At 36.9% G+C, this 23,862-nt stretch overlaps 1 protein-coding gene across 1 annotated transcript; it reads left to right on the top strand.

Annotated features, from left to right (window-relative positions):
* Positions 1 to 17,950: 17,950 nt before the first annotated feature.
* On the top strand, positions 17,951 to 21,891 carry LOC114629150 (tropomyosin alpha-3 chain-like; the record flags this gene model as incomplete). Its single annotated transcript, XM_028777158.1, has 2 exons — positions 17,951 to 17,982; positions 21,276 to 21,891. Coding segments are annotated over 2 exons (648 nt in total), but the record flags the coding sequence as incomplete, so codon positions are not given.
* Positions 21,892 to 23,862: the final 1,971 nt, after the last annotated feature.

Genomic DNA, 23,862 nt, shown 5'->3' with positions numbered 1-23,862 from the left:
CTCCCTCCCTCTCCGTGTTTAGTTGAGGTTTCTATTGTGATGAAATACCATGACCAAAAGCAGCTTGGGAAAGTGTGGTGATTTGAGTGAAAATGATCACTACAGGCTCATATGTTTGAATGGTCTGCCCCCAGTTAGTGGAACTGTTTGGAAAGGATTAGGAGTGTTGCTTGGTTGGGAGAAGTGTGTCACTCAGGACTGGCTAAATTTTTCAAGACTTTTTTTTTTTGCCATTCCCAAGGTACTATCTGCTTCCTACTTGAGCTCTCAGCCATTCATGGTGCTATACCTTCACTCTGCCATCATATACTCTACGATCAGGAAAAGTATGCCCTATTACATGTTTTCTTTCATATATTGCCTTGCACATGATGTTTTAACCCAGTAGCAAAAAAAGCAATACAGAGGCAAAGAGTTTATTTTAGCTTACACTTATCATAGTCCATTGTTCAAGGAAGTCAGGGCAGTGGCTCTTGAAAGCAGGAACTCAAGCCAACGTCATGAATGACTGCTGCATATTTCTTTGCTTCCTATGGCTTGCTCAGCCTTTTTTCTTATACCACCTATGACCACAAAGTCCATAATTAGCAAGCCCTATAGAAACCTGGGCTATCCTATTTCAATAATCAATCAAGAAAAGCCCCATCCCCAAGGCTTGTCCACAGGCTAATCTTGTCAGTATATGGCATTTTGTCAATTAAGTTTTTCTCTTCTAAAATGACACCAGCCTATGTCACGTTGACTTAAAAAATTATCCAGTTAAGTACAAATGAGAGTCAGCAATTATTTATTATGCATCTGTTTGGCAATTTGAAGAAAATGTTTTGAATGTGAAAGGACTCATGAGGAACAATTATCATTCTGAAGAGAGCTGGGTATTGAGAAATTGGCCTTTAAGCTAAGGTATCACCACTGATCACTATGAGAACTCCTGGCAGGCAGACACTGGATATAATTAAGGTGTGTATTCTTCAATGAAATATAGCAATGTGAGAATGCATGTTTCATTACTCAGACATATTTATCTAAACAAACAGCATATTCCTCTTGGGCTGAAAAGAAAAAGATTGTCTCTGCATATATTATGTTCTATGCATATACTAAGTTTGATGCAGGCATTGCACACCAGATAGTGAAGAAGCTGTGGGAAATGATACGAGGAACAGTGGCAATCCCCTAAACCTGCACTACAGTGGACATTTCTTTTGTCCACACTGTAGAGAACATTAGACCAATTTTCTATCATTACTTAAATTAATATTCTGTTCTAGTATATAAAGTGACACCTAGGAGTTAGTAGCCTAAGGAAAACAGAAAGACTTCTGAAAATTAATGTCGTCTTTGCTAGCATAAAGGTAACTAGAAAGCAAAGCTGTTACATAAACATCAGCAATTTTAAGGAGGAGGAAAAAATTAAGCAGTAGGAAAAGCAGAACTGCATCTGTTCTTTATTTTTCCCTTTGAGTGTGTTCTCCAGACCAATTTCAGAGTGTGTGTGGGGGTGGGAGGGGGAGCTCAAGTATGTTTCCTCTCCCAGATAAGATTTTTAATCTGGCAATACATCGAAGCATTAGCAATAAGAAGGAAATCTTATTAAGGTTTAAAACAAGTTAGAAGCCTTAGGTATGTGCTCATATGGTCTTTTACAAACCGATTTTTAATTAATTTCAGCTAGATACATTTAAAAAAGTGATGTTTGGTGCAAGATCAGGGTTCTTACTGTACATTCACAGAAACTCAGTTGAGAAGTAATACAAAATTGGCTAGTTTCAAATACAGATCCAGAGTAGATGATAGTGATGTTCAAACAACATATGATGTTGATTTTTAAAAGCTATAAATCTTCAAAAACCCATGTCATTTTGCATAGACTCTGATTCAATGTTCTATCAGTTTCTGTCTCAACCAGACATTTCAAAACAGCACTGAGATGTAATCTAGCTTTTCTTTCTCTGCTTTGTTTCTGGGTCTGTTTCTCAAGACATTTATTATCACAGATTTCTTCTGGCGATGGCAGTAGAGGTGGAGGAGCATGCTGATACTAGTGCAGATGCATCCCCTGCAGGAAACAAGAGGCTGCATCACATTTATCCACTGGAAGGAAGGAAAGTGACTTGTCCCTCAAAGTCCTCCAGCCTCAGAGTTAAGAAATCAGCCATACAATTCTTTCCCTTTCCCATGAAGCTTAGTTTCTCCGATTCAACGTTCATCCTAGCTAAATTTTGTATGGTTACAATAGGACAAACTGTACTATTACTGGAATACATTTTTTTTAAATGTAGAATTATGATAAAAGACTGTCACAACATTTCTCAAGGACACTGAGTGTTCTCCAGGGATTATAGGCAAGAAGTGATTGACAGTAAACTCTAACTAAACAGCTGAGTTATAGGAGTCCAGGTTTAGATCTCTGGCTTTTCTAGGACCAGAGAGATGAGAAAATTTCCCATTCTAGAAACTATGCTTACGCAGCTGACATCTTCCTTTATTTCATAGGCTTCAAACCATGCTTCCTCACAGAAGCAGCCAAGCCTGAGAAGATGGCTTAACTTTGCTTTTGCATGAGAAATAGTTAAACTTGCTACATATCAACCTACATTTGCTTCTTTGGCACATTTTTGTCACTAGCCCAAGTTTCATATGATCAACATTTAGGAAACCGCCTGTTCCTTTACCATGTGAGATGAGACAGGACTTATGTGGGTTTCCTAAAGTTCTAGCATCTTTGATCTAGACTTCTGTAGGAAATTTTCCAACATCATGTACTTTAGAAGCAAAGGATGATGGAGAATAGAAGGTGAAATGCATGAAGTAACCTAGGTTGTAAATAAATAAAAATACAATGAAAACATGAGTTGTTATTCTGACTTGTTGTTGTAGTCCTGGTCTCAACTTATTGCAAAACACTCAGTTGAAACTTTTCGCCAGCCATGAGAAGGGGAAGAAAAGGAAATGGCTACTTACCAAGTGTAAAGCACATTTTTCTTGGTGCTGAATTTTCTCCTGGAATGAATTTTTATGATCATATTATGAACCTCTGAAAATAGTTTAGTGGAATGCTGAAACTATCTTAAATATATTTTACAGGCAAATGTGCTCCTGGGGTGAATTTTTTTGTAAAGGTAAAGATATTAATTTTATGCAATCCATATGTATGTGTGTTTAAAAACATTTGAAGAGTCTCTTATTTTCAGCACAACAAGCATGTAATCAAAGGGAGAAGAGAACAATTTGAAGAGTTCTTGAAAAAATTACACATGCTGTCTGTCAAAAGCACTGCATAATTCATCTCATTCTAATACACCAATGCATTTAGTGCCTTACATTCAGAAGACAGATCAGTCTGGGATAATTCCAAAGTTTCTTTCTCAGAGAGCAATACCCATTTCATTTTTGATGAGACTTATCAATCAAAGTGTGAAAAAAGTCTCTTTTCCCCATTGAGACATATGTGGTTCTAAATCCAACAATTTATTTAAAAATTTAGAAACAATGAAATAGGTTTTTTATTTAAACATTATGATCTTTACTGAGTAATATTTGAAAGAATAATAAAAAGTTATGATCTGTGTATGCTGAATTAAAGGCAGTAGCCTCAGATTGCAGACATATTCCTGTAATAAGATTTAACTAAACTTCAACAACAAACTACATTCCCTTCAAAGAGACCATATTTTCCTTCTTTTTAGGTAGTTTTGACTAATTTCAATTTACCATTGGAAAGACTTTTAGATTTCTTTAAGTTTTTTTCTGTTACTATCAAGATGAGAAACAAAACTGAAAACAATATATGGCTGGAAAAAATACCTATAGTTGGAAAAATCTTTACGAATACTTATAGAAAGAATTAAAGCAAAGTTCCTTTTGGAGCTTTCTGAATTTGAAATGCAAAGAAAATGTATAATGGGCCAGTCTGATGCTGCTTGTATCCTAATGCTAATACTGGTTCCCCAAGATGTGGTTGCCCTTGAGAAGCAGAAGCGCACATACTCAAGTGATACCATGTGAACCTTCTTCCTAATTTAACTGGGCATTTAAAGGTTAGAGCCTGTGATTGGGGAGGGAGGGAATAAGGTGAGTCTGGAGGTTCTAAAGGAGATTACAGGTAGATAAAGAGCTAAGGATGGACTGAGGAGGATGGCACTATGGACAGAACTTCAAGACCAGGAGAAACAGCAAGTAACAAGGGACTTTTTGCTGGAGAATAAGTTAGAATATCCCTAGATCTGCCCCAGTCTAGGCATTTGTCTTATAAATAAAATATCTGGATTGTATGCCTTTTATCCAGGCTTATTAGAGCACTAATTCCAACAATAGAAAAGTGAGAAGGAGACTTGGAGAGAAGGGAGCTAGCAAGGGAAGGGGAGGGGTGACCCAAGAATGAAGAATGTGTGCTCACATGGAAACTCTTTGTGAAAAGAAAAACAAACTTTTAATGTTCCTACAATTTTCACATTTATTTCACTTAACAGATCATTTGTATTACTTTTCCATAATTGTGCCACAATGAGGCTTAATATAAACAAAAAGGCTAGGTGGTATGCGTTTCTGTGCATCTATATGTATGTGTGGTCATGTATGTATGTATGTATGTATGTATGTATGTGTATGTATGCAGGAGGTACGCATGGATGTGGATGCATGAACATATAGTGGCCAGAGGACAAGCTCAAATGTTGTTCCTCAGGAGATATTCATCTTGTTTATTTGAGCCAGGATATCTCCTTGTCTCTGAGTTCTCCATGCTAGACCATTGAACCCTGGGGTCCTTCCTGTACTAGGACCCCTGGACCTGAGATTAGGAACATATCATCAAATGTATCTTCATATGAGTTCTGGGGGATGGAAGTCAGTTTCTCACAATTGTAAGCCAAGGACATTGCCAGCTCTGAGCCTTTTCCCCAGCCTGAGATTTTTTTTTAGACAGCTGTTTCCTAAAGCATGGTTACATGATAGATCTCATCACACCACACTCTATTTTGGTTTTATTCTTCACAACACACTGGGGTAGTTTATGAAGCCTTCTTCAGAGACAGAAACCCAGAGTAACCAATGCCTGAAGCCTGTTACTGAGCTATAGGAAATAAGTTATTAATGATTGTGAAATGAAGAATTAATAATTAGATATGATGCTATCAAGTAATATTTAAAGTAGAATATATTCTGTGTGGCTCTGAGGAGATGTGTGGTTAGCGATGGGTCTTGTTATCCTCAAATAAGTGACAACTGAGGGTTTTTTTAAAGGTGAGATATTTTACTAATGAGTTAATTTCTTATCCCTGGACACATTAAAGAGAAGATAAGAGCTTTGCTAAGAGTTAGTCATGTAGTGGTTGTAGATTCTTCTCCAAGATCCATGATTTTACTAGCCCTGGATAATTAGCTAAGATTCTAGTAGGAGGCATGATTTTCCTCTTTTTGAATGGATCTTAAGTTCAATTTGAGACCTTGTGGTTACTATCAAGGTGTGTTTGCCATTATTTCACTGTTAGGGTTATCATTTAATGCTGTTTATTGTTGTGGTTCATGGGTGTCATAGCTGGGTAACATTGTTGGTTGCTTTCCTTCCTAGGAAACCTGCTTGGCATACTGTTTATATAGTACCAAATGGTCTGTACTGAAAACATGCGTACAAGTAACATCATGCAGACTGAGCAGGTTGTATTTATGCATCTAGGAATATATACATAGGCATGTAACAGCAATTCATGAAAAAAGAGGCCAAGAAACAGAGAGCAAGTAGAGACATATGATTGTGTTGGGGATGTGGTGAAAAGAAAGGAGAAATTATGTAATTATATTTATCTAAAAAATAAAGAAAAATTAAAAAAAATCTCACAAATAATTGGTGGTATGGACTACGGTTCTTTATAGCTTCTCATTGTAACACAATATACGTGTCTTTAAAGTAGTTGTGTTTATCAACTCACTCGTTGCTGAGACAATTGAATCAGTAAAATATGTTAACACTGAAATATTCGGAATCGTTTCCTCTGCCATGCTAAACACTTGAGCCTTGTGTGAAGTTGACATATCCCTGGAGCATAAGAACATGGGCAGTTTGCCCTTTACAAAAAAAGCACTAAAAGAAATCTAAAAATATCTTCGCACCTCTGCTTGTGCTTGGCTTTGCTTCGGGAGGAAAGTTAACATTAAGCAAAATACCACTAGGAAGAAAAGAAATATTGCTGTGACTAAGAATAAACGATGTTTGAAGCCCAGGAAGAGCCTAGATCACACTCTTTTAGGTATTATTTGGGTTTTGCCATATCAGACTTGCTGGTTGTGCATCTGGTGCTCAGTAGGTAGTACCAGCTTTGACAGGTCCTCTCCTCTGTGTGGGCAGTGAATCTTCAGCAGCCTTTGGAGCCCCTTCATAGGAAGCACTGATACAAGAATTTAGTTTTATTAAGGAGATCAGGTATTCACTTCTGGCTCATGCAGTTGCTTTATAATTTCAGTTTCCATTGCTATCAAAAGCGTCATTATCATGTAGCTGGGCAAGGAGCACGTCAGTGTTCTTCTGTTGCAGAGTCTATGAACACAAGCTATATCTGATTCTAACTTGGGTGCTTAGAAAATCACTTGATAATTGATGCTCACTTTAAACTATTAAACAAAGCCCCCGTGGCTGGAATTCTAGATGTTAGCACTGTGTTCCCTAAGTACATCAATTGTTCTAGGTTATTGAATGTTTCACATGCAAAGCTAAGTTTTTATTTATATAACAAAAGAAGTTACTTGATTGATCATGACATTAATAAGAAGAAAAATTAAATCAGATCAATGTAAGACCATTAAACATAAACAAAGACAAAAAACAAGGAACACGACCATCCAGCGTTTCCCCCCCCCACCCCCAGGATAATTACAATTAGGAAAGAATCTCAAGGGTGACCCTGCTAGTCTTGAACTTTATGCAGTAAAGCAAAAATATTCTTTTGCCAGAGATTAACATAACTAACATCTGTAGTGTTCAATGACAAGAAATGAACTGGCCAGTTTCTGATATAACCGACAGCATCTTTAAAGTGCTCTGAGTTCTTGCTTCTTTGAGCACAAATCAACCTGCTTGTGAGTAGGTTGAAGAGGAGATGCTTCATACTGTGGTGTAATTCCTTCTGAAATGCACAAAACATATGCCCTGTCATTCATTCATTTGTGGTGGGAAGGGATCTTGAAGTGGGTGAAAACTTGTTGAGAGTCATTGAAGCTATTCCTTATCTTGTTCCCCAAAATTTTGCAGAGTGGTTGTAATACAATAGAGTCTTCAGGCTAACTCAAAACTGATTTTTTTCTGAAGACAGATATACTTTTAATACTGACAGCTTCTAACTGGCATATTTTACATCTATTTGTATGCTAATATAGAATTATTTAATTATCAGTTTATAATGTCAATAGAGAGGCAGTTCAGACTGGAAATGAAAATGCTAATTGTGATTTTTATGGTGCTTAAAATAGCTCATTATTTTATAGTATGTATTTTTTCTATCAGAATTGTGAAAAATCTTTTGTATTTTGTACATTTCCTTTATTTCTCTTCTTCAAATATTCCTTTAAATGTAAAAAGTTATTTTCTTTCTTAGTCTGTATCTGTGTGAACTCCTGTCCTCCCCCAGGCCAAATAATGGACCTTCCTGCTAGACATGGGTAATGAGGGGTAGGGATTTTGTGGTTTGAAGCAGGCTCCCTGTGGAATTTCTTTGAACTACAGAAACCCCACGACTTGCTGTGTCTTTCTTGTTTTTTTTTTTTTTTTAACAGTTTAGCACAAACCTTGCCTTTCAGTGAAACTACATGTTCAAAGCAAAACATAAAATCGTATTAGTTTAAAGGACTCATTAATTTTCTTTGTACTCAAAATCACCCACATTAACAAATGCAATGTGCTGATTCTATATTCAAAGTTATTTCATTTTGGTTGCTATTAACTTCAAAGGAAACCTGAGAGAAGAGTGTAAGAGAATTAAATTCTTGTGTTGAAAAATTAATACTTTACTGACAACTGACCCACTTTTTTAGTTTCTTCTGTTTTATGAAATTTTAAAGTTTTTCTATTTGTAAGACAGGTTTATAGTTAATCTTGTTCCAGAGAATTTCACCTTTAAAGATTAAACTGTCTTCCCTTTCCATCAATATTGGTGTCTGAATTCTTACGGTAGACCGATTTGAATATCCCTTTAAAGTCTTACCACTCTTCAGTAGTTTCTGTTCTATGACCATTAAGTTTCTGTTGTTTTTACTGTGACAAATGCTAAACCATGTAAAAGAGCACAGTTCCTAGGTGAAGCAATGATCTCCCATTTGATTTTCAAAACATTTTCAATGCTAAGATTAGATGATAGGTTTTATATAATAGCCTCAGCTACACAAATTAACTTCAGTTTCTTAGGATGTCCTGCTTTCTTATGAGTACAGAGTAAATATCTTTCCTGTTCAAATTTCAGAAGAGCTCATTGTCTTGATTTTTCTATTTTCTGATGTTAGCCATCAGTCCTAGGGATTCATGCATGTGAAGGCAGCTTTCTATCCCCACCTCCAGCTTTGTCCACAATAACTGTTTTTTTCACTTTCCTTGTTTAATTTGTAAGTGGAGTTCTATGTTTGTAAAAAGTGAACAAAACACATGTAAATAGACATTCAAATTTGATTGTTTCCTCTATTGTTATGTCTCACGTTGCCCCAAGAGAATTTGTATATCAACACTGTATGTGTAAAAACATTTCAGTTGAAAACTGACCTCTTTCCTAAGGCTAAGTCTCTGGGGGATTATCTTTGGTGTGTCTATGTGTGGTACATGATGAAAAGATGTTTAGTGTCTTCAGTGTTTTTCTAGCCTAATATAATAAGTGAAGCAAACCTGTGCCATGTTTGGTTAAGATACTGACACAATGCTCTCAGCAGGATCAGTTGTCTGCATTACTAATGTGGTGTATATGTACCAGGCAATCAGTCAAATCTTGTGGTATTTTCATATTATATCTCACATGGAGTGTTATGTGTCTGTTGCCTAGTTATTGCACATGTATATATACTCTGTGAAGTTAGGAAGTGATGACAGTTAGAGTCCATGAAGAACTTCATAGGCAGAGCATTCAAAGATGATACATGAGATTGACCAGCATCAGCTTCACAGAGCCTATGCAAGTAAACTGAATATTACCTGATACCAACATAGAGTTTAGTCTGAATTGCTGGAAAGCCAGTATTTAGATGAAAATGATAGCTTTCTCTTGAAATGGCAGACTTGAGTTCCTAGACCAATATTTCAATAGCACCTCATTCTCTGAAGCATCATGTAAAATCTCTCAAGGTTGAAATTTTAACTTATTATTATTATTATTATTATTGGAAGAATATTTGACAGAGATTGGGTTGGAGCATTTAAGTTGTGTCTTTCGAATGGAGTAATTGTTCATCATAGAGGATGCTCACATACGTAAAGTAGTATACGTAATGGCTGGCAGCACAGATAGTTCTTTCATTTCCTCTGCATTAAGCATGTATCTTAGAAGTACGTAATAGTTTCTATCATCTTGGGTGGTCTATGGTCTGAGTCTCACAGTTGGATAATCCAAGTGACATATTTTTTTTTCTCTGACTCTTGCTTTTATTGTGCACAGGTGTGATGACAATGCAGCCAAATAGAATGTCAGTTGGCATCATACTCTGTCATCCACGGAATGCTTATTACCAGCTGTTAAAAATTCTTACCATCTCTCTACAGTAACACTAAACTGTTGATAGCTTTCTTTGTTTTTGGTTGACTACATGTAAGGCTTGATTTTGGAACTTTAAATATGGTATTCGGTGGGGCAGCCACACACTGAGAGCTCTTTCTGAAAGGGATTGACCTTAGTAATATAAACTCTTGCCAGGCTCAGGTTTTCATTGTGTTGTGTTATAGGCAGTTCTTGGCTTTTTAACTTTTATATTTCTTCCTCAATGCTCCAGTAAGTTGGACAACACTTTATGACCTTGAAGCCTCAGGAAGAATGTCTAGGGGTATTACTTACCCAGGTTTCCAGTTGTATGTTAAAAGAATTGATGTGTGCCGGGTGATGCGAACTCAGGAGCAGTTAAGTGGTTACCATTGTTGTGTTCTCAGATTTTCATCAGACCATTTAATATTCTTATTCGCCTCTTAGTAACGTCTACTTTTTGCAGTTGAGAGCAGCTGAGTTTCCTGTGGGAACAAAGTTCCCTTAACAAGAAAGTAGTAATTCTGCCAGTTGGTAGAACTACTAAGACCACCACTGTAGCCTCTTCTTAAAATTTCTCAAATAATTTGAAATATTTTCTCCAATGCATTAGAAAATATGTTCTTTTCATCTTGGCTGAAGTAAAAGTTATTTTTCTCAAAATCATACAATCTCATGATTTTGACTACTTTTGCTTCTTTTATTCTCTGACTTATCATTTTAATAATTCATAAGAAAGTGAGGCAAAGATTAATTTTCAATACTAACCCAATTCTAGAGGAGTAGTCTTTTCTAGGAAAGGAACTTAACGAAGGGAAAGCTTTTATGTCATTGTCCTAGTAGGACTTATATAAATGTGGCATGGACTCAATGATAATCATCAGTAGAGTGTAGATACCCTAGACTCTAACAAGAAAGATCTACAGCTTTCATGTTATCAATTCATCTGTGAAAGAAGAAGATGAGTGTCTCTTCTCTTTCTCAGCCCAAAGAAGCAACGACAGACATGACTGAGTACATCTGAACACTCACAGTGTGTGCCAGGGGGCAGCTGCTTCTCATTTCAGGAAGAGAGGCCTGACTTTCCTTCCCTTTACTTTTACCAGACATACTTACAGTTACATGATGGTTATAGATCCAGTGTATAGATCAGTACAGACCAAAGATGATTATTTTCTAAACTCGAGCATCAGCTGCATAGGAAGGAATTTATGGAAATAATGGAGACATTTAAGAGGTAACATATGCGCAAACATATGAGTTAATATTGATAATATGGGATGCTTCAAGGGTCTGTGCCTTCAGAGATGGGTTGTTGGATAAGTTAGTTCTGAAATGGTGGGCATGGGTGTGCAAAGGAACAAATGACTGAACTTACAATGCATTGAATTACACTCTCTGGGGAATGCCACCCAGGTAGACACAATAAGGAATCATCGTAATTTAGAGATTTAAACCTTAAAAGAATAGCCTAATAGAACATGGAGTATGGAATTACTAAAAGAGAATATGAAAGTGAAGCCAAGCTCACTCCCTAAGAATCTAGAGAACACCAAAATTTAGTAGAGAATAAGGGCCTGCATAGAAATTAATCAGAGCCAGTGAGACTGAAAAGTCATGATTGCAGAATTGCCATTCTTGTACCTGACAATTCCTAAAGGTTTATTTTTAAATTACATGTATGTGTGTTTTCCTCTATGTATGTGTATATGCCACATGTGCATATGCAGGTTGCCTTGAGACGCATTAGACCCTTTTGAGTTGGAGTTAATGGGGCAACCACAGTGGGTGCTAGAAGATGAACTTGGATCCTCTGAAAGAACAGTAAATGTTCTTGACTCTTAAGCACCAAGTAATTCACATTTTTAACTAGGAATTTTTTTTAAAAAAATAATAACCTAAATTAACAAGTGAAGTGTACTTTGCCCAACAAATTGACCAATGAATAAATGAATGGCTATAATTGCACATTTATATAAGATACATTTTAAAAGATGCATAACAACAGAGTAATAATTTCCTTTACTTGAAGGAAGAAAGTATTTTTAAGTATACTTTTATTTTGAGAGAGAATGTTTTTATGTATTTTGTGTTATCTTTTAAGATCTAAGGAATGTGCATACACTCATGGGTTTTAGGGGTAGGAGAGAAGGAAAATGGCAAAGCAAGAAAGTATGAAGTTACAGAGAGGGAAGATATCATAAAGAGAGAGCCAATCTCAGAGAATACCACCCAGGGAAAAGCACAGGGTGAGGTCACTGACTCTGAGGATAAAGTGACTTTAGAAGGAAGCTTCACTGAGAGAAGACAGAAACCTGTGCTGGCAAAATGGGGAAAAAAATGAGGAAATCTGGGCCCCATCTTTTTTCTTAATTTATTTCATAATTAGAAAGTTTTCTGATTAGACAGGCATGTAGGGATTAGCAGGCAGTGTAACAGATGTTAATGGAAATGGGAGAGACTGTAGCAGGGAATGAAAGAAAAAGGTTTCCTTAGTACTCTCTCTTAGAAACATATTTTAGAGATGTTGGATAAGGAGGAAAATTGAAAGGACAGGAGTCCTTTGTTGATGGTCACTGCAGCAAGAAAGGGTGACTTGCAACCTTCAGACATGAACCCATAAAGGCCAGTAGCCTGGATCACTCATGTTGATGGACTTCAAACTTCACACACAAAAGATACAGATCTGTTCTAAGAATTTGTCCCAGATGGTGATTTCCTGATGGGTTAAAAGCTCTTTGATCCTGGGGTATAATTTAAAAAGTACACAAATAAAGCCCTTCAGAAAGGAGGAAATGGGAAATTCATTTCTATCAACAAATGGGTAACACCTCCTTCTAACATATCCATTAACTAATTAGACACAATTTCCATGCAAAGATTTTATCTCAGTACAGTTTTTCTCTTGGAACTGATTAAAAAAAAAGGGGGATAAAAAATGTTTTTGTTCTGTTTGCATCTAACTTCCAACTTCAGGAAGTCACTTTTTTTTTTTTCTAGGTACTCAGCCACATCTTTTGAGCTCACTCATCTGTGGCTGGATTTAATGAGACCTACATCTTACTGTGAAATAGGTTGTGGAAGTTATTGTAATGATTATTAAATCATTCTCTCAAGTCTTTTTAATCTTTGAAATGTTTAATTTCCCAAATCCCTAGCCGTCTACTAAAATGAAAACACAGCAAAAGCAGTACTCGCTCTTCCACTCTCCCACCTTCGCCTAAAGTGAACGACACCTCCCGCATCCCGTGCTATTTACTGACAGGCACTACGAAAATGAAAACGCAGCAATGCCTCACATTGCAAGGTTCTCGCTATTTCTTTTCAGTTCCAACTGAAATTTGGGGAAAAGGAACCAAACCAAGACAACAAGTTTCTTAAAGTAAAATGTGCTTATGGGGTGAGAAGGAAAACTGTTGCAGAGCCCATAGTTTTATTGTTTGAAATGCATTTGGAAGGAATACATGTTAGCTTTGCTAAACTTAAAAGATGTATTTATGGCATGACTGACAGATTGTGAGCCGTTGCTAAGACACATTGGGAGCTTCTTCAGGGCAGCGGAAGCCATAGTGATTGCACAAACATTGGTTGTTTTTCTTTGTTGTTTTGGCATGTTTTCAGACTACCTATTTTGCACTTGACTTCACAATTAATTTTGACCCCCTTTTGTGCCTTGAAAGATGGAGTCAGGCTATGTCTAGAAAAAGAGCAACATGTTTGATATAGGATGTTCTGAAATAAATAAGTCCCCCTGTGAGTTTGAATAGTCTATGCAGTGTATTTTCCTTGAAGGGAAATATGAGAGGGGGCTCCCGACATAACACTTTGTGCTCTCCCTCAGAACATGTGAAAATGGTTCTGTATATGTAACATTTCAAAATACAGGAATGATGTACGTCCAATCCAGCTGTGCCATTTCGTACTTCATTGGTAAATTTCTATTTCACTTCCATGTGATTTTTGAAAACAGTCCAAAGCATGCCTTGAAAATGCTCCAGTTTTCTTTCATAAGTAATGAAGGATGGACGATCTCTACCTGCAAAACTCAGAAAAAATAAAAATATTTGATGAAATTATATTTGCCTTTGAAATGTAGGCTGGATTTTAGATATTCATTATATTCTTTTATCATTTTTACTTAGAGAATATTGAAATTACCACTGAAATAATCAATGTGGGTTACCAAAAGTTAGGGGGATGTGTTATGTCACTGTGAAGCCAAGAAGCAATTAACGTTTTGGACTGTGTATATAATTTAATAACTTTTCTTTGCTTTTAAGAAAATTGTTCACTATCACGGCAATTTTTAGGACTTCAGGAAGTAAATTAAAAGTGATTTTATTACAGTGCCTTTTTCCTGCCAGCGTTGGGACCGTGCTGTTGAACACGATGGGAGTGTGAAGATGATGGCAGTAAGTCATGCTTTCCCTGCTTTGTCTTAACAAGTGACCCCAACTAAATAAATTTACAAGGATGGATAACTCTTCCCTTGTCTCTGTGCAAAAATACTTATAGTCTGACTGGTTTCTTATGGCTCCTAATTAAAAATTTTCTGAGTCCTTTAGGCTCAGTGTGATTATTATACCTCATATTATATATGAGGTGATCCTGTAATTCCATTGTGCTTCAACTTAAGACACCTGGGAAAGATAAGTGCCAATTCTGTTTTATCTGTTTCTTTCTCCCTTGCCAATTTCCCCCCTGAATTTCTTTGGGAAAGAGACAGGATTAAGAAGTATTCATAGAAATAATCTATTAGTTGATTTCTTTTAAATTGAATAACACTTACTGGACCTCATGGGATGCATCGATATTTTTACATAAAACTCCTCTGATGGAATTCTGGCTGAGGTTCCCTTATAATCAGGTGTTATATCTGATCTGGTTCCCTGCAGCTTCCATACTCAACCTATTAACTTCCAATACAGGCTTCATTGTATCTTTTATTATTTATCTTGGGAAGAGGTCTCTTAACCCTATGCAGCTATCTTTGGCAGACTCTGGTAGAACACACATTTAGGCCAGATAACTCTCTTGGCTCAAGTCAAAACACAAATATCCTGTGATGAATGGGTAGAGTGTAGTCGCCTGGAGTGGCAATGCTTCCTTCTATCATCTTAAGCCAAATACCAGTCTAACCACCCTGTCTCTGCATGCTAGGAAGCAGCCTACCCCACTCATCAGTACTGCAATATAATGTTCTCACACAGTGTACTGAAAATTCTTAAAGTACTTTTTGTGGTTTCTGTATTTGCCAACTGTTTTTCATCGAGGTAGAGAGAAAAGAAATACCACATCACTTCACTCTAACATTGTTCCCAACCAAAGGAAAGCACAAGCACACATTTTTAGGCTTGGCAACCCTCTTTAACACACACACACACACACACACACACACACACACACACACACACACACATTCTGGGTTAGGAGAAATAAATGTGAATAAAATAGTCTTATAACCTCCTAGCCTGATCAACATAGGTGGTCCAACATCTCAATACAGGGCAGTGGTTGGTCTGATGACCAAATATAGTTTGCTGCTTAATTTTGAATGGTTTGTGTTTTATGGGTGATTTTTACATTTTTCATTTGTTAAAAAAATGAAAAGAAAACATGTGAAAATGACATGAGGATCAACTATCCATGTCTATAAATTTTGCTAGAACACAATTGTGTCTATTACTTGTACATTTCTATGTCTGCTTTCCTTAAGAGTGAAGGAGATAAATGAGTAAAGTTGTATGAGTTGCAATTCCTAAATATTTACTACACGATTATTTTAAAAACTTTTTGATATTCTTTGCTGCAGAATGTGATATACTTGGCACCTGTTCTGTTGTTCTTGGCTACTGACATCTCAGTTAAGATTTAAATGGTAATGTTCCACTTTTGACATTGAGTTACTACATAGGAAATTATTATGCTGTTATTACTCTCTTAATTTTATGATTCTTGATTGAGTCCAAGAATATTATTTTGGCTTACTAATCTACCATTATACATTTCAATAGGGAAATTTAAAGACACTGGTGTGATGCTTTCTCACCTATGTGGCACTATTGTTACCAGGGCTTCCTCCACAAGACCAATATGCCCATGGGTCTATAAAGAGTGCAGCCATGAACCACTCTAGAGATGGTTTTTAGAAAAAAAGCTTTTCCTCTATTCCACATGAGCAATTACTTATACAGGGCAAGTGTATCAACTCTGTTGGTTAACACATTTCCTCGAATTGGACAATGAGTGATCATACCACCAAGATCTCTATGCAGAATAAGCACATAAAAGAAGACATGAAGAGTGTAGATTTGTCAGCAGGCCAGCTACTGGCTACTTCAGAATTCTGCATTCTGACTTCTGAGAATACTAGGAACAAGGTGTGCCATGCTTCTTATTTAGAACTGCAGTGTGTAAGGTAGGCTGTCTACTAGGTCATATTTATGTTTTCTCCTATAATGTGATGTGTTCCCTCACTGGGACTGTTGAAGGCTAGAAGTTGGTATTATATATCTGCACACACAATCATGACATTTGATTTCCATGCTTTTTGACAGTTTTCAATAAGAACATAGGACACCATTTGTTTCAGAATGTTGGTGGGTTTTGGACAGTGTCACTCTATGTCTTTATGATTGTTTGCATTGATTTTGGTTACTTTTTGAAGATTATAAATGCATAAAATGATTAATCATAGTATTTCAGTGCTTCAAATTTCAGATAAAAATATTAATTTGGAGAATCATAATTAAGACATAAATGGAAATTCTTAGTAAATTTAACTCCATGGCATCCTACAGAAGAAATTACATGATGATTTCCAGAATAGCAAGCTTGGTGTAACTAGCTTTTCACTAGCATATAAAATCTTTTATGATTCAGGTTAATGAAATATAAATTTTCAGCAGACCCTGCTGGGCTTCCGGATGGGTTCAGAGCTTAGCCTTCATTTTGCATTCTTCTTGCATTTCCTCAGAATGTTTCCTTGGGCCTGAAGCATATTAGCCACCCTTGGTTTTGCTTGTTAAGATCCTACCTGGCCTTTGTGATTTGGCTCCAACATTACTTCAGCTGAGACATTAATTATGCTTTCTCTTCTGCTCATAGTGCCTTATTATTGGCTCCATTGTATGAAAGTCACACTTTAATTTGGCATATAGCTTTTTGTGCTTGCATCTCTCTATCTGACTTTTGAGGGCAGGGATTATATCTTGAGTGTTTTGTATTCACTGCAACACTTGTATTTAGTAGATTTCACAAAAGGTATCTACTAAAAAGACAGAATTCTAAACTTTGTAAGCTTTTTAAATTTAAAAATATTACCAAGCCTAACTAAGCTAGGATAGTGACCATATGTAAATCTTTTCACATGGATCCAAGTTATAATCTTTGTATTCATTTATTTCAATAAAAATAAATATTTGTAAAGCACAGATAGTCTTCAAATTATACACATTGTGTATAATGAGAGTTATAGAAACCCAGGGTTATGCTCAGTCATTACTTACTTGATTTGTTAATTTTGAATGATAAACTTCAGGTATAGCAGTGAACACTGAAGAGTTTTTTTTTTCAGGAAAAAGTATATTGCATGCCTTTTTATAAGGTGAGTTGAATCAGAATAAAAAATGTTGCTCATCTCAAACTGGTGTATCAGTTAAGTGCTTGGAGGACATGAAATGGTGTCTTGATGTGGCTAACACTTTCAGTGGGTATACTTATCTGTAAGGTTCACAATTTTAGCTTTTCTGGAGTGCTCTAAGATTTGTGAACTTTCCTTCATAGAGTTCCTAATTTTATCATGATTATTGTAGGACTGTAGACTCATACAAAAGGTGTACATTGGCTGTGTGGGTTTCAGTTGAATTCCACTTATTATATGCTTGCCCTTTTGACTTGATTTTATTGGGAATCATTATTTAAAAAGTAGTTCTATTAAAATAGTGTCATGTTGTCACACAAATATACAAACTTTTAAAAAAAAATTAAGGGCACATTGTAAGTGAACCTTATAGTACTTTTAGAGAAGACATTTAAGAGTATTTTTTGACTAGTCTACTGCTAGCTGAATAAGTAAAATGACAACATAAGTGGGAAATACTAGCATTGTACAAGTTAAAAATATTTGAACCAAAGATTTGTATCTATGAATATAAAATGACCCATATTGATATGCTACTTTCATTTTACAAACTGAATAGAAAAAAGAAGGAAGGAAGGAAGGAAGGAAGGAAGAAAGAAAGAAAGAAAGAAAGGGAGAGAGAAAGAAAGAAAAACAAAGAGTGGAAAATATCATTGACTTCTTCCATTTGCCTCATGGTGGATATTGGTGTTATGTAGACTTACTATGGAACATCTACTTATTCTGTCCCAAGAATAGCCGGAATACTAATACAAAGCATCCCAAGATGGTAATAGGTCATTGGTTTTGAATTTTTACGTTGGCTACTATTCTCTAGACCTAATATTTTCCCTCCTGATCATCATGCTCATGGTTAGTCCCTGAAAATGTGTGAAATCTCAAACTTTATTGAAATTTTCTTTCAATTTCAAACAAAAAGCATCCTGTTTACAATGCATGGGGCAATGAATTACCAAGTGTCAACTCAGCATATTGTATGATTGTGTGTGTATGTATGTGTATGTTTGTAGATGCATGTGTCTACTTCAGTGTGTAATCATATTACCATTTCTATGAGGCCCAGAAAGGAAATGTGCATTCCTTTAAGCATCTAGCCATGTTCACTTGATTTGGTTTAGAATCATAGTGTTACCCATGCATGTGTCTTCTTTTGTGATTGGCTTACCTCACTCAGGATGATAATTTCTAGTTCCATCCATTTACCTAGGAACCTCTCGAATTCATTATTTTTAATAGCTGAGTAATACTCCATTGTGTAAATATACCACATTTTTTGAATCCATTCCTCAGTTGAAGGACATCTGGGTTCATTACAGCTCCTGGCTATTATAAATAAGGCTGCTATGAACATAGTTGAGCATATGTCCTTGTTATATGTTCGAGCATCTTCTGGGTATATGCCTAGGAGTGGTATAGCTGGATCCTCGGGTAATGCTATGTCCAATTTTCTGAGGAACCGCCAGACTGATTTCCAAAGTGGTTGCACCATCTTGCAGTCCCACCAACAATGGAGGAGTGAGGAACTACATTCTTTCCAGTTTTTATTAGTGTCTCTCCTTCTTTAAATGCATCCTGCTTTGTCCTTTAATCTCTCTCTATTCTAGAGATGACAAGCGAGGAACTTTTGAGTGTAGCAAAGATGATTGTTTCTAGTAGAGCTAGAAAACTAAATTTTCACGTTTTGGTTTTTGTTGTTGTTGTTTGTTCATTTGTTTGTTTTAGCATCATGGTCTAGGATAAGAAAGAAAGATTCTGTAATCAGCAGAATCTCCTATGCCCTGGGAAGAAGAGAAGATTCAGAACACAAGAATAGGTTACAGTGACAAAGAATATAAAATACAAAGAAAAAGTTTTGGGTTTGCCAAAAGAAATGAAGTGATAGTATGTGATGACCATTGAACATTCTTCCTCACAGCAGGGAATGTCAGAAATCCACCAGAGGTGCTATTCTGGGGGAGGAATAAGAAAGGATGGGAAACTTGAACAAGCTAGTCTTACTCTAATTACTTTGAGTTCAGCCATTGTCAGGAAGACGATATTTCACACTTTAAAAAGTAGTAGGGCTTCCAGCAAGACACCAATTTTAGCTTTTAAAAAATGTAAAAAGCTAGTTCTCTTGCCCCTTTCTTGTACTTCACTTGCTATTACGATTTAAGTGTCAGAGTCAAGTCAATGGTAGATTATAAGAATGTCCTTTATGTTTTCTCAACTTTCTTTTGAGTGACATTTTGCTTTTAACTCTCCTTTTCTGTCACATTGGCCTCAACATGTAGCTGGCATACCAACATCACCACCATTGATGTCACCAAGATCTTTTCCATGTATTTTTCTTTCTTGGCAATGACATTTGATTACATTCTCATGACCCATTGGAGCTGTGAAGCAGTCTCACAAACTACTGAGAGTCAAAGGTTGTTTCTGTGCATTGATATTCATGAGATATAATCTCTTTTTCCCTCTAATAAGCTCTCTTTGGTATCAGCTTCTGGTTTTTTTTTTTTTAAAGCAAGTTCACCCAATGTCGAATAATATGGTCCTGAATCTCATTATATAGCCTATACTTCAAACTTGTAATGTTCCTGCTGTAGCTCCAGATTCCTTGGGTTAGAGACATGCTCAACCATACCAGGTAGCTATGGTTCTTAATCTGAGCTGAAGAAAGCTGTATAAAACTGATGGAGGAAGGAATGGTAGCACATACTCTTAATCTACCACTCAGGAAGCAGATGCAGGTGGATCTTTGTAGATTTGAGAACATCCCGGTCTATATAATAATTTCCATATCAGGCAGTGTTACGTAGTGCTACCCTGCCTCATAAAACAAATAACCACTCCAGATTTATGGAATGCAATGCTGAAGGTAATTAGGAAGAAATGCTGTTCACACTTGATTTTTTTTCATATTGCACAGTTGAATTGTAACTGGTGCTGCATATTTCAAATCAAAAAAAGCTGTTTCTTGCTATGAAATGAGCTGTTAGCAACTATGTTACAAAAGAAAATTCTTCAATATTTGCATCTTTATTTAAAATCTTTTCATATTTATTTTGCAATTTGTGGAAAAACAATCTCAATTACATAAAAATATAACACATCTGTTTAATGACACCTAGTTAAAAGACAGCCAAACAAAAGAAGTCTCATTAGAAATTGGTGAGAATGTCTCTTGAAGCACTTTTGTTACAGTTGCACACATGATTGGCAACATTCTATTCATTCTCCACCCTGTGTATCCTGCTAATATATTTAATAAACTGTGCTTTTAAAACTTTTGAGACTTTTATACATGATAACACTTTTTAAAAATCATATACAACCCTCCTTTTTTTTCTTTCCCCAAATACCTCACAGATTCATGACCTCTCCTCATATAATTATTGTTGCATATATCATGGGGTTAGGAGTTGCCACTTACGGTTTACGACATACCAGGAGACTCAAACCTGGAGAAAACTCATTCTCCTTCCTTAGTCTCCACTGACTACACATAGTTCTTCATCCAGGGTAGGGTCTTATGGAATTCCCACCAGTCTCATTCCCATTTCAACTGTTATCATCATTATGCAGACCTTGGTTAGGAAAAATACTGTTGAAATTTCATGGATTAGGTATCCTTGCCATATGTAGAAGATACTATCTCACAAGCAGTGTACTTTTTCCCTGAGTCTTGAAATGTCTCTTCCTCTATTCATGCTGTTGAATCTTAGGTGTGAGGCTTGCACTGTAGATGTGTTGTGTCTCAGTACCTTGTGATCACTTGTTTGTTTGTTTTTTTTTTTTGTCCTCTTGATCACTGTTCTTTGTCCCCTAACTTCCATACATGAACTCTGACATGCACATCAACAAATATATCAACACAAACATGTGCATACATGGAAACAAAATAAGTAAAAATTTATTAAAAATAGGAGAAAAGATGGTACTGTGTGGGCTGAAGCTGAGGTGGCCTCCATGAACCGCAGGATCCAGCTGGTTGAAGAGGAGCTGGACCGTGCTCAGGAGCGCCTTGCAACTGTTTTGCAGAAGCTAGAGGAAGCAGAAAAGGCTGCTGATGAGAATGAGAGAGGTATGAAGGTGATTGAAAATCGGGCTCTAAAAGATGAAGAAAAGATGGAACTCCAGGAAATCCAGCTAAAGGAAGCAAAGCACATTGCAGAAGAGGTAGATAGGAAGAATGAAGAGGTAGCTCGTAAGTTGGTGATTATCCAAGGAGACTTGGAATGTACAGAGGAACGCAACGAGCTTGCAGAGTCCGGTTGCCGAGAGCTGGATGAGCAGATCAGACTGATGGACCAGAACCTGAAGTGTCTGAGTGCTGCTGAAGAAAAGTACTCTCAAAATGAAGACAAGTATGAAGAAGAAATAAAGATTCTTACTGATAAACTCAAGGAGGCAGAGACCCGTGCTGAGTTTGCTAAAAGATCGGTAGCCAAGCTGGAAAAGACCATTGATGACTTGGAAGATAAGCTGAAGTGCACCAAAGAGGAGCATCTCTGTACACAAAGGATGCTGGACCAGACCCTGTTGGACTTGAACGAGACGTAGACCTCCCCCATCCCTGCCCTGCGGCCTCTCCTCCCTCTGACCTTGACTCCGTCTGTGGCCAGCCTCCCAGAAGCTGACCTTGAAACTGAGGGCTGATCTTTTTAACTGAAGGCTGCTTTACCTCCTGTCACCGGCTTCTACCCCTCTTGTCTTTTTCACAAAACTGTGCCAGTCTCTTCCCAGAGTTTCAGCTGGAGGGACTGAACACCTTTGGGAACAATATTTAAGGGAATGTGAGCACAACGCAGTGTCCTCAATGCAGTTGTGATATGCACATTGTGGTTACTTTTTGTCTTAGCAACCATTTTTAACATTCCAAGCACTTCTGCAGCTTGGAGCAGCACATTGTAGCCTAATGGATACTGTCTCGCCATGGAGGAGAAGCACAGGAATGGGCCTGCCTTCCTGAGAGCCAGCAGAGCCCAGGCAGGCTCCACTGTGGGAGACCTCAGTGCTCTGCACTGCATCTTAGCCAAACAACGGGGATTCTAGGAAGTTAGCCCAAAACAAAAAACTCTTCCGGGCTGTGAAGGGTTTCATCTTTGATATCTTTGAACAACTTTTACACTTATTTTATTTTTTACTTTTTCCATCAGATGTGACCAAATAAGACGCTGAGACAGCCTCACCTCCCAGGGCCACATGCATGTTAGGCAAGCGTGCTACCATTCAGTCCAGCCCTGAGCCCAAACTTGTCTGAGCTCCACCCCTTCCCCAACTGCTCAAAATGGATCATGCTGCTCCTTAGTGTTGTGGTGACCTCTTGGTGTTCACCTGCCCCCAAGGGAGACAGAGAAGGAGAATTATGTTTGTGCTACTGATTTAGCCACATGAAAGTCGTCTAATCGCCCTTTTCCTGAAGCTGCTGTCTCTAAAGCGCCATCTCATTGTGCTTTGTATCAGTCAGTGCTGGAGAAATCTTGAATAGCTTATGTAAAAAAAATAAGAACTTTTAAAATTTTATATTATTTTGAAATTTTGTTTTGGGAGGGTTGGGTTACCTTGGCCAACCCATTGGCTGTGAGAATTCTTTGCCGTCTGTGGGCTAGTGGTATGCTGATCTTTCAAGTGTCCCCACCCAATTGCCATGTTCAGGTGGTTTCTTCTCGGCCTGTTAGGTGAGCACCCTGCAGATTCCTGGCTTGTTTGTACTCTCCTCCGACCGGAGAAAGAGAACCCTGTAGTGCAACTGTTTTGATACTGAATATTGATAAGTGACATTTTGAAATAAAGAACCAGTCCCTCCACAAAAAAAATAATTTATTAAAAATAAGAACTATATAGACACTATAAACATATATGTGTTTATACTCTATATGTTAGACATATAAATATGCATACAATACACCTATGTATATATATGATATAACCTCTCCAATGTTATATACTGTATATATACTTTAAAAAGCCATATAGGTATGCATATTTGTTTGATTGTTTTTCTTAGGTTTTTCAAAACATATAGTATGGTTTCCTGAGATAAGCACATGATAAACTAGCTGATCATTTAAAGTTTAGCTTGCAGCCTTTCGAAGTAATCTATAGGCTTATTTATTCTTATAGTATCATGGCCACCTAAAATAGCTTAATATACATATTTATTTCACTGTAAGTTAAAATGGCTTTCAATAAGATTGTCATATTTGGTTATCAGACATATATCATGGAAGATCACATGGAGGACAATCTCAAATGCTTCATGGATGATCATATGACATTACTGCCTACCTCAGTTGTATTTCCAGGTCCATAAGCCTGGTCTCAGGTGACATTCATAAAATAAAGGCATGCCTTTGTCCAGCAGCCATTGATCTTAGGAAAAGAAAATAGAGTGGAACTGTTAACAGGTGGAAGTATAACTACATATTATTATAATCTTCTAGGACTTATTGATAAGCCTATATCTTTACTAATTATAGTAATCCCAAAAGCTTACACTGTCTTTGCCTCGAATTCATCATTGTATGTTCA

Source organism: Grammomys surdaster, unplaced genomic scaffold (genome assembly GCF_004785775.1).
Source record: "Grammomys surdaster isolate TR1022 unplaced genomic scaffold, NIH_TR_1.0 278, whole genome shotgun sequence".
Classification (NCBI taxonomy): Eukaryota; Metazoa; Chordata; class Mammalia; order Rodentia; family Muridae; genus Grammomys; species Grammomys surdaster.
This window is presented reverse-complemented; position numbering and strand designations above follow the sequence as displayed.